Here is an 11,709-nt window from a genome sequence, read left to right as displayed (position 1 = left end):
TTTAAACCCCCACCCCACCCCACCAAGAAACACTCAAATAATTTTGTCCCTCACCCCACCTCACGTCACCCCCTACCAAGCCAAAAGCCCTAATGTTATTTGTGTGTTAATAGAACTTAGGTGGTTTGTACTGTCACTGATTCTATTTTAAAGGTTGTCTCTTTGGAAAAAAAAACCTTGATATTTATTCTAGTTCTTCTCTCTCTATCAAAATATGCATTAGTTAAAGTACTAATTCAAGCCCCTTTGAAAAAAAAAAAGATATGAAGCTGCTGGAAAATGGAGAGCAAGGATGACTATGGCTGGATTTAAGCCGTGCCCTTTAAGCACTTATGTGAATGCTGCAATTAAATCTCTGTTGAAATCGTACGGCGACAGATACAAGGTCAAGGAGGAAGCAGGAGCTCTCTATTTCGGATGGGAGGATAAGATTCTTGTAGTGGCTTCAACATGGAAATAACAACAATAATATCTTGTTTACTCTGTTGTATATGAGTGCAAGATCATGACATAGAACTCGATAATATTACAGTACTGTTTTCGGGAATAAATGCAGCCTGTAGAGTTTTTGGGACTAAATATGGCGTGTGTTCTCCGTCCTGACCGATAAATCTCTGTAAATACATGAAGTTCTTTTAAAGGTGTGATCTTTTGTGTTGCTTGTATTAATATGATGAAGCTTGTAAGACTATTTTTATCTGAATGTGCGTCATGTGAGCTTGTAATCAACATCGTTTGATGTATGTTTATGAATCGGAGGCGTGTGATCAAAAAGTTGCTAGATTCTATAGATTTTTGTTGTTTAGTGAAATTGCCCTGCTAAAGTCTACACCTGCTTTATGTCAAGGAGACGCAATATAATGGTGATCCAAATCACAAGTTTTCTTGAGCAAGGACTGTTGCCCAGATATTTAACGTGGAACCTTCTACATCAGTCAAAATCTCTCTTTACCAACAAGTCGAGACTTTGTAAGCTCAAAGACTTTTCATCCAAAAATAGGTGCATGATACGGGCATAACAAACTCTGGACATAATAACAAAAATAGGTGCATGAAAAAAAAGTTCATTGTTTTGTGGGGTTAAAACGGGGGAAACCACAGTGCTGCAGTGCAGACGGATTGCATTGAGAGTCACAGTTCAAATGATTCTATCAACTGAATATAGCCGCTCCTGAATCTGAATCATCTAAAAGCCCTGTCTATTTACACAATGATTTGTCTCAGGGTAAGATTTGTACACATACGAAGCAAACCAGAGAATTAAGTTGCCTGGAAATCACCTGAATCTAACTAGTTTCAAGGTTTTCAACTCAACAGAGAACTCAATTAAACTGCATGCAAGCGTTACGATCCTACGGTTCATCAGATCATAAGCATAAACGGACCGTTATATTTTTATCAAGAAGCAACCGATTATTATGATTTAAACAACCTTTTTCCAGTAGAACATAGAAAGTGCAAAACCCCTTCTGTTGCTTCAAAAGCAAAGAAACGATTAAACATGTTCGATACTTCAAAAATAAAACAAATAAAAATAATGAAACACTTCAAAATATATTGATATCAATATCGATCTCTTGCGACTTTCGTTAAAGAACCATTGGTTAACTTGTTCAAATACTCAGCACCGAGACAGGTTTCTCCACTAAAATCTTGATATAAATAAAAACTACACTGCAGTATTCATCATTTCTGGCTGTTATAAGGTAGTAATGGCTCAAATAGAATGAGACTTTACAGATCAAATGGATCAATTGAAGTATGGCCACACGAGAAAGTGAAAATGGGGGAAAATAAAGAACATCTAAAATACTTTTACCGCCTAACATATACATGAAACTTGTCAGAAGAATATCAAGGAGCATTTCTGAACTCTTGTCTCCAATTGATATCCCCCACTAGTCTCAATATGCTCATTTGCTCAATATATGCACGAAACTTCATGTAGGATCACAATGTAGCTATATCTAAATTTCATCAGTACTTTGCCTTTCCGCTGGGGGGAAAAAACGTACTCAACATCAGGATTGAGATCTCTCCCTCATTTTTGCTTTAGCAAAGAACACACCTGCCAATAGACCTGCAGAATGCACGTCTTGATAAGAAATTGAAACTGTTAAGGGGAAATTATGCCTCTAATGACGGAGATAACCTACCAAAGAGAATGCTTGTTAAATTCTCCATGCTTGTAGGAACCTTGAAAAGAATGATTCCCGCGACGGAGAGAGGAATCTTGTTTAGGGATCCGGTCAGACTGCAAATAGCAATTACATCAATTCGGAAGATATTTATTAGAATTACCGAAGAAATTTCTATAAGGGAAATGTTAATCTAGGATGGTTTTTGGATATTAGTAATCGCCTATACATAATATATGATCATAAGACAAAGCATGGGGGGAATAAGTAAACTATCACCCATCATCTCTAAACTCTGGTCTATCCAACTCTTCGATAACAATCTAGTACTTGAAGAAACTTAAGCAATCATATCTTATTGATGTTGCTGAGAATTACATGAAACATTGATGGGGAACATCATCTTTCTCCACAAACCAGATGAAAAAATATAGAAGTAAAATAAGGAAAAGAAAAGAAAGCACTATAAATAATGTGATGGGAAGATATCATCTTTCTCCACAGCTCCATTTCTTGGTGCACCAAGTATTACCATTTATAATATTTAAATATCTCCGATATCTGCCATTTGATATGAAACTTTTGACATATCCCTAACATCTAATATTTAAAATACTGCTTGAGGGGAATATTATAGTACTTAGTATATTTCAAAAGTTGAGGTGTTTATTTAATCTCACATTGAGAAACTACATATTGTATCCTATTTGTTTTACTATAGGTAGAATCTTACTATCCATCTCTGAGATATGAGGTCATTTTCCTATCATAACAATCAAATTGTACCAGTTTCATGCTCAAACGCCTCCAAGAGTTGACAAAAACAGATAAATATGGAAGAAGGTATGGGAAAGAATTAGTAAAGTAGACGTGCATTATTGATCTTGAGACTAGAGATTGTCAAAATACTAGTAATAGTATGATATACTAAGCTGATAATAAAGAGATAAATACAGAAGTTGGCACATGAAAAGATTTGTGAGGTAAATGCCCATTATTGATCTTGGGACTAGATATTGCCAAAATGTTAATGATAGTGCAACATACCTATAAGTTGTTGCGCCTGTCTGGTGGAGAAACCACATTGAAGTAAAGCTAATTGCTAGGCCTAGGAACCCACTTGAAGTCACCACCAACCAAAAAACTGGCATCTTCATGAGTGGCCTGCCAAATTACTTCATAAATACATGAGGCCAATAAGGCAAAAATATAAGATATACGTCAAAGAAGTGTATGACGAAACATTGTATTATATAATCTGAATAAATGTATGCATATATTCGAGGAGTGTCCAAGAAGTGTCAGAATCGAACACGAGTACGGGAAGTGTCAGGGACAGGTAAGGCAGCCCAAACTACAGCTAAACTAAGGATTGGTCAGTTAAATATTTGGTTATGAACTTCTAGTTTGTACACAGACCATCAAGCAGCATTGATTGGTCAGTTTAAATTTAGTTATAAACTTCTTTGGTCAAACTACAGCTAAACTAAAAAATTGAAAATTCAAGTTTTAGGGCACTAGCAAGCTGGCAAGCTGAAAAACATCTTCCATCGAATCTCCAAAAAAAGATGAAGAAATATTCAATATAAGCTCAGAAAAAGATAAACCAGTGTGTAATAAATGTTCACGATAAACCAGTGTGTAATAAATGTTCACGATAAACCAGTGTGTAATAAATGTTCCACTTAAATTATATGATGTGCCATTTTGCTTTAAAACATGTAGGTTTGTAGCATTAAGCTATCCTAGCTGGCAAGTATGCTATAGCATTCTATATTATCTGACAAGCGCGGCTACAGGGACCCAAAATATGGGACCAAGGGAGGGGACATGTGACGTGTCCCCTCCCTATTGCATAATGAGCTGGCATGACCATGTCCCCTCCCTATTGCATAATGAGCTGGCATGACCAGATCATTATGTAATAGGGAGGGGACACCTCACATGTCCCATCCATTGGTCCCATATTTTGGGTTCTTAAGGCATTTTTCTTATCTGACTAAGAATAGTTTTTGTCCTTTCCAGTTCCCTCTCTGTAAATAACTTAAAATTTTAAACATATCCAACAATATGCTTTATACAACAAACAGTAACACATTTTGGCATTAAGTATGTGCTTTGTTTATCAGAACCCTAATTAAATCGGTATCTAATTCTCCTACGAGTTCACTTTTTAATTAGACTGGACTTCTAATTTGATATTGATCTCTGTTTTCTGTTTCATAGTTTATGTATCCAAACAGTTGAGAGATATGGTCCAAATATGTTTTTTCTTGTCACAGTAGTGAAGATTTAGTTATGTCTAAAGGAGAATGAAGATAAGAAAATCTCAAGAATCAGGTAATGCTTCAACATGAAATTTTTGTTAGATTTCATAAGATCTATAGATTTAAACTTTTAGAAATATTTCAATGAAACGGTTAGATAAGATTATCCGAAATATATAAAATAAACAACAGGAACATTATGAAGAAATTAAGTGAGCCAGGACACTTTTATATTTGTTTTAAGAGTATCATAGACATCGAATCAAGTTATATGATAAGCTTTAAAGAGAGAATTTAATTAAAGCTAGAAAATCTACTGATTCTGACTTTGTGAATAGAGTTAGAAAGATAATCTATATATGGAATCTGGATTTGCTAATTGCAAATCAGTACCGTCGGATATTATGTAATACATATGAAGTAATTGTAACTAAAATTCGAAAGATATTTTTAATCACATATCAAGGGGTGAAAAATTATGCAACTTTATGAAAATTATGAAACGTTGATTCTCACAACATATGATACATGGGTAAAACATGTTGAAATTCTTTGAAATTTTATTTCACAGTTGATGAATAGTAGATCTCATCTAATGGTATCCATTTTCAAATTGGACATCCAAATTCCAGAATTGAATCAATAGTATCCGCATCTTGGATACTGTTAACAGTATCCTAGCTGAACTCTTATAAAAGAGTGAAGCAGAGGCTACTATTAATAGTATCCAAGATGCAGGTACTATTGGTTAGAATATGAAAATTAGAATTGAAAAATCCGCACTGTTGGATGTTAACATTAATTACTTAGAAACAAAATTTCAAAAGATCTCATTTTTTAATCACATAACGAGTGAAAAATTAAGCAATTTTATGAATTTTTTGAAACATTGAAAAGACTCTTTTGCATTTTTGTCTTATAATTGCAATTGGATTACAAATGCATACATGCAAACACACACACACACACACACACACATCACATTCATATGCACTATATACATACGCAAACACATGGATCTATGAAAACACATGCTTGGTAATTTGCAGTACTTTGGATCCTGAACGGTTCAAAGTTCAAATAGTTCATGTTAATTAATGCAGCAATGCTTCCGACATTGACCAATCATCTGAGACATTTTGGGAATAAGCAGTAGATACGATCATATCAATACAGTGTGCCAAACTGGGGGGATAAAAATAAAATTGATATGGTTTAGGAAGGTGTATTTAGACCAACATAGTCCAAATATTGGTGATAAAGTTATGGTTGTTAGGAGAGAGCATTATAGGTACACCTAAGAGAACATGGATTAACAAAGAAAATAGGTAACTGTTATTAAAATAAGACGAAGAAAATTGAATGGAAGAAAAAGATTCATGTATGTTTTACCGAAATAAAGGCACTCCAATGGTCGTTTAGTCTAACTTACTTTTGAGTACATTGAAATAATAAATAGACATGTAGTTTTTGGAGTTATAATCGTCCTTGAGTATGGGTCTGTACTATTTCACTTTCTGTCTTAGGATGCAGCAGTTCATTTCATTTTACAATCTTCTCATGTGCTGAGGACTGTTTGTAACACTGTAGCCTTGTCTATGAGATAATAGTTTCAGAAAAATGTAATAGCCGTTTAATATTTCAAATACTTCATCACCTAATAGTTGCTGGATAAGTCTATATCCTGGTAAATGTTGTACAAGATTTCCTAAGGATCTTACCTAAACAGAAAGGTACCTATGATATGGATAACTACTTGTGTGTGTGTGCATATTAAGTAAAAACAGACTTCAATTTGTGAATAGGATAACAAACGCAATAAATTTCCTAAGGAGTAAAAGTGTAAAGGTGAGATTAGTTTACGTTTTAATGAGGTAGTCCACTTCATTGAATGCAAATATAAGGAGCAATCCCAGTGGTAGTGAAAGAACGTTATTCAATAAAACCATGGAAAATTCATTCAAGTTTCCGGATTTTGTCACATGCTTAGCAGTATCCATAACTCGTCGTAATGTTAACTGCAATAGCAAAGCATTTGTCAGCTACAAGCATGGGGTCTGACAGATGGTAATAGCATTTATCATAATAGCATATATCAACTCATAAATTCTTCAAACAAATATCATAAGGTGCAAAGTGAAACTTACAGAAGTAATTCAAATAAGAAAGAGCATTTATCAGAAACAATCAACAAAACCTTTCTCCCAAATTTTTTGGGTCAGCAACATGAACCTTACTCTTCATTCAGAAATCTTAGTGAAAAAGATGCTCTCGTTACCCATGAAAGTAAAAGTTTTCAATCCAACAGGAAAGATATAATGCAAGTCCTTATCAGATAACTGAATCTTTACTTATCAAAAAACCATATCCTGAACACAATCCAGTCCAAGTGCTTAAGTACTAGCATAATCAGCAACTTCCCACAAATTCAATAATATTATATAGAAAGTCCATTAAAATTTCCCAACCTTACGTCCCTAAATGACAATGGATCATTATTTTCCCTTAATTTTGTGAAGTACAGTAGCCTACCATTGTCAACCTTCACATAGTTTCAAATCAAAGATGTCCCTTCCTGATCTTGAAAATTGCAGTTCCTTGCATTCCCAAAAGGGTTTTCAATTAACTGCATTTTACCATTAGGAAAACCGAGAATAAGTGCAGCCCCTACAGTCACCCGGTTTTTATAGTTAATACTTTGAAATGCTCGTGGAATTCAAATATGATGATAAGGGGCTCCCTCCAAATTCGTAAGGGGGCAGCTGAAGTCTTTTTCTCTTGTTTAAACCATGATTGTCTTCTCTAGTTGTCTAGTGATCCTCATTCTCAAATTAGTTAAGGAAGTAGTGACATCCTTCTCCTGATATCAACTCATCATCACAGCTGTGCGTGATAAAGCAATTTATGAAATATGGTTTGTCAACATGTGGTGTGTCACTCCTAACCAACATGGGTTTCCGGATGCTATAATTATCTGAAATTCAGAAATGAAGACATATATATTTGAAATATATGAATGTTCAATTCATGACATACGAATTAGGTTGCTCCATAAATGAAAAGAATCTAATTCTACTAAAATGATCCAGAGAAAAGGTAGCCTTTTTTTCCAAAAAGGATCACAACATACTTCATTGAATGCATAATTTCAAGGTGAACTATCGTCTACATATTTGTATACATCTTCCAAGAAAGGACATGCTTGTGGTATCTGCATGTGTGGGACACGCTGAATTTTTGCTTGGGAAGTGACCTACATAGCATAGTTTATATACATACTGCGTTTTTTTGTCATTGTTAAGCTTCCATACATTATTTTCTTTCAATTCAATCGCTTTGCGCTCTTGGTACTTTTTAAAACTAGACCATTAGCAAGATAGCCAATAGGCAATTTATCATGATTCAAGGTACATTTTATTGTCGTCAAGCCTGCATGGATCTCCAACATATTAGTCTCCGGTTATTTTCCCATAGCAGCAATTACTTAGTAAACTTCAGATTTCAGACTGCAAATTACTTGCAATTACTTTTGTCAAATCGGAAAATGATGCCCGCTGTTAGCCTGTGAACATATTCTCTACGTCGAAGTCTGCAACTTCTCTTCTCCATCTTCTGGATCCACCGGAAAATTGACTTTTGAAGGTTTTCAGCTCCAGATTCCCACGAGCATTTTTAAGCCAAATCTATCTTTTTGGATGATGCCCTTTATTTACCTATCTTATACTTAGTGAAGTAACGGATATAGACACTAGGTTATAAAATCAAACCAATAATTGGAAACATGCAAAAAAGTACTTTTCCTCATCCCCTGAAAGGCACAAAAACCAATATGTATATCCAAACATCAGAATTCAAGTCTAACATCAATAGTGTTGTAGAAGAGTTACCGAATATGCGGCTGTCAGAAAGCAGTTCACTATCTGCCATGCATAACCCACTGCATGAAATTGGAGATCAGTCATTCCTCCTGAAACTGCTGAGATTATCTGTATAAAAGAAAGTATAACCAACTCATAGAACTCTGATAATGTAGCGTAACCATATGAGAACTTCAAAATGTTTTCTTTAGCACATAGTTGTACCATTAGGAATAATGCAGCCCAAACTCTGTTGTCATGTTGCTTCTTGAAGAGGTATATTTCGCCAATAGCAGTTATAACATTGGTGACATTTTTAAGAACTGTTACCATGGCAACATTAATATACTTCAAGCTGTAAGTAAGAAAACAACATGTGAGGAAAGGTAAGCTATAATTGCGGAAAGACAGAGAAGAAAAATCACACGATCAGATGTCTATGACTATTGAGGAAACCGTTTAACAAAATTAAAAATATCTGATTATGCTGATGTAAAGAAAATTAAAGAAAAAGAAAGCTGTTCAATTGCTGCATATCATGGTGGCATTCGCTTTAAGAAATAATGGCCATAGATGACAAAGTATCAGCACGGAAGACAAACTAAAAATTTCAAGGGATTCACAAAATGAGAGAATAGAAAATTAAAACTCTGAAAGAAGCAGGTAATAATCATATTCTGAAGCCAGAAATAGAAAATGGAAACAGCACCTCACATGAAATGTCTAGTATAGTCCAGGACAGATTCTAAATTTGACACAAGAAATGATCGGAAATATTGATAACACTTGCAATGTATTAACTTGCAAAAGTGAAATATTCAGCAGAAAACTCAAGGGAAGTGGGTAAATAAAACTGGCTTTCCCCACACACTGTACAATAGTTCTAGCAATGTAAGACCACTTTCAAATGTTTGCTTACACGACCAGAAAGAACTAATACTGAACTAATATCACAGCACAAAAATGCTAATAAAGTAAACCTGTGGATAATGCCAAGTCTATAGTGTTAAAATACTGAATCATCAGACCAAAAGTTACCCTACAGAGAAAATGAAAGCTGGATACAGAATTTAGAGACCAGTTTGTCAAATTGGAGTCAGATTCTCAGGTATTTTTGTATCACCTCTCAATCAAACACTGTTTAAAATATATTGGCCGATATATCCTTTTATACAGTTCGCCGCAAAATGATATGTCGTCTTTTTACCGCTTTTGGCATTGATGTGTAATCATTTTCCCAATATATCACATGACATTTGACCTTCACAAACAGCCGAAATGTTGTGATGTTGATTTGGACTTAAGATAGGTTTCGAGTTATGGTTCAATTGAGGTCTAAACCCAAAAAAATATATACTACTATAAATAACCGGAAAGAAGAATTAGGGCTCAATTGAGACCAAATTCTTTTCCAAAAGTTCTGCAGAAAACACCACCTTTCTCCACAACTACATTCTTTGGTACATCAGGTATGAACATCTATGATATATACACGCATTATATAATATAACACCCCAATATTAATTATATATCTCCAATGTATCCCCAATATTCGCCATCCTATATGAAAAAACTGTCCGACGTATCCTTGACATCTGACATTTAAAACACTGTTATAAAATATAAGTCTCGTTTGTTTGGAGGTTCCAAAAGACTTGCAATGATAACCAAGCAGATTTCACACGCCATGAGGTAGTCTTCAGGTCAACCCAACTTTGAAAAAAATCTCCCATATTGTATCTCTTGCATTCTTAGCCATCACCTTGTGGCCCAAGGAAAAGAGAACTGACATTCAAGTTGTTTTGACTCTTCAAGCAATAACGATTACCAAAGCCCCATGAACATCATGGCTTTCACCAAGATGCTCCCCCTATTCTTGGCAATAATTATATTATTTTTCCCCTTGATATAGCTTTAGTACCAAGGAAGACCTTTATTCAAGTTTGCAACCCATCATTCTATTTGTAGTACCTGCAAAGGTAGGTGCAATGCTTTCGCTCATACTAATCGGTGCACCCATGAGCTTTGCATCATCTCACATTATTACTTCCCCTTAACTCATCATCAACTAAAGCTATCTAATTTCTCATAAATTGATCAATTTTTCTACTCCTCTCTTCAAAGGAGACAAAATCTAGTTGACGAGAGAGCGAATCAAGAAATAGCATCAATATAACAAAGAACTTGTGCAATACAAGCTTCATTTACTCCTTTAACATAAAAAAGAAACAATGACCATCTTGTCTCTTCACCTCCTCATTGAGCCTACTTAATGTGCTTCAGAACAAATAAGTTCACTAAAATGACGGCATAAACATTGAACCCCCCCAACTTGGGGTGAAAAAACCCCTGAACATTCAAAAAGATATTGCCAATTGATGCTGTCATCTCTCTGAGCCCTCCAAATTTTAAGAGGTTCATTTTTTATGTAAACAAGATATGAAGTTGCTCAAACCAATAAATCAGTTACATGGTTTTTTTTTTAATGTAAACAAGAGAGGAAGGTGCTCAAACCCCTAAAGTTTGTACATGGTTTTCTGAAACTTAACAAATATATTTATTATTGTTTCAAATAAATTGACTCTAAGATAGTAAAAGAAACCATATTATTCACCCAAAACTTGGACAATCAATCTAAATTGTTTTATCTCAATGGATAAAGTCGACGAATAACTGGGCTGAACCTTTTGAATATGACAGGTATTCACAAAATATTGCAAGTTTACATTTGTGTTCTAATTCATTCCTTTACACCATATTAAAAGGTTACATTTGTGTTTTTTAAGCTATACACTCTGCCTTCTAAAGTTTCCAGAAAATCATAAGTTTTTCCTTTCCCTTTGATCGTCAAGTAAGCTATCAGAAAAGAAATATTTTATATTGCTTCAAAAATTCAGAGGTATGCGTCCACTTTTTGAAACTATAGTAAGCTAGCAAAGTCAAATATGCATTACACTTGTTTTTTGGTTGATCCACGAAAGTCGAAATGACCAAAATCCTGTCTGAAAAACAAACAGCCCCTTTTGCAATTGGGCAACCTAGGACGAAGGAGCTCTTGCTCTCTTTCATATTCAATTCTCAGAAGCTGATTCTACGCATCCGACTAACGTCATGTGGCATGAAGGCTTCTGGTTCGGGGGTATTGGAAACAATGCGTTGAGCGCCCAGAGTCAGCTTCAGCCAAATTATGGGGTTATAAACTAAACACTTAGAGAAAGATGTAGATGATATGAAATGTAGCAATTTCTATCTAGAAAATAAACATATGCACAAACTCGTTAACTGTCACACTAAAAAGCATAATGCATAAAAAAGCCAGATCTTAAACTAATATTGAGCACAACAATGTACAAAATCCATGAAACATATAAGAATATCCCATGAGACAACTAGAAAAAACGATTTCAAAACATTTCAGTTGGAAAATTACAAAGGAACAGATGGGGG

At 34.7% G+C, this 11,709-nt stretch overlaps 2 protein-coding genes across 8 annotated transcripts in view; one reads left to right on the top strand and one right to left on the bottom strand.

The window, feature by feature from the left end:
* The window catches only part of LOC109838055 (scarecrow-like protein 1), a 6,457-nt gene extending 5,667 nt beyond the window's left edge, over positions 1-790 (top strand). For 5 of the 6 annotated variants that reach the window (XM_020406504.1, XM_020406505.1, XM_020406506.1 and 2 more), the window contains one exon: positions 258-790. In XM_020406504.1, coding sequence (XP_020262093.1) covers positions 258-460 — 203 coding nt within the window. In that variant the 3' untranslated portion in view covers positions 461-790. The remainder of the gene's footprint in view (positions 1-257) is intronic. The other variant, XM_020406508.1, reaches the window with a different exon arrangement.
* Positions 1,637-11,709, bottom strand: part of LOC109838054 (GDP-mannose transporter GONST1) — a 21,360-nt gene continuing 11,287 nt past the window's right edge. For both annotated transcript variants that reach the window (XM_020406501.1, XM_020406502.1), the window contains 6 exons: positions 8,488-8,617; positions 8,293-8,391; positions 6,269-6,423; positions 3,186-3,302; positions 2,157-2,254; positions 1,637-2,080 (listed from right to left, as the gene is read on the bottom strand). In XM_020406501.1, the coding sequence (XP_020262090.1) occupies positions 2,022-2,080; positions 2,157-2,254; positions 3,186-3,302; positions 6,269-6,423; positions 8,293-8,391; positions 8,488-8,617 (658 nt within the window). In that variant the 3' untranslated portion in view covers positions 1,637-2,021. The remainder of the gene's footprint in view (positions 2,081-2,156; positions 2,255-3,185; positions 3,303-6,268; positions 6,424-8,292; positions 8,392-8,487; positions 8,618-11,709) is intronic.

The sequence above is a fragment of the Asparagus officinalis genome, chromosome 4 (genome assembly GCF_001876935.1).
Source record: "Asparagus officinalis chromosome 4, Aspof.V1, whole genome shotgun sequence".
In the NCBI taxonomy this organism is placed as follows: Eukaryota; Viridiplantae; Streptophyta; class Magnoliopsida; order Asparagales; family Asparagaceae; genus Asparagus; species Asparagus officinalis.
The sequence above is the reverse complement of the archived record's forward strand: the minus strand, read 5'-3'. Positions and strand labels throughout refer to the sequence as shown.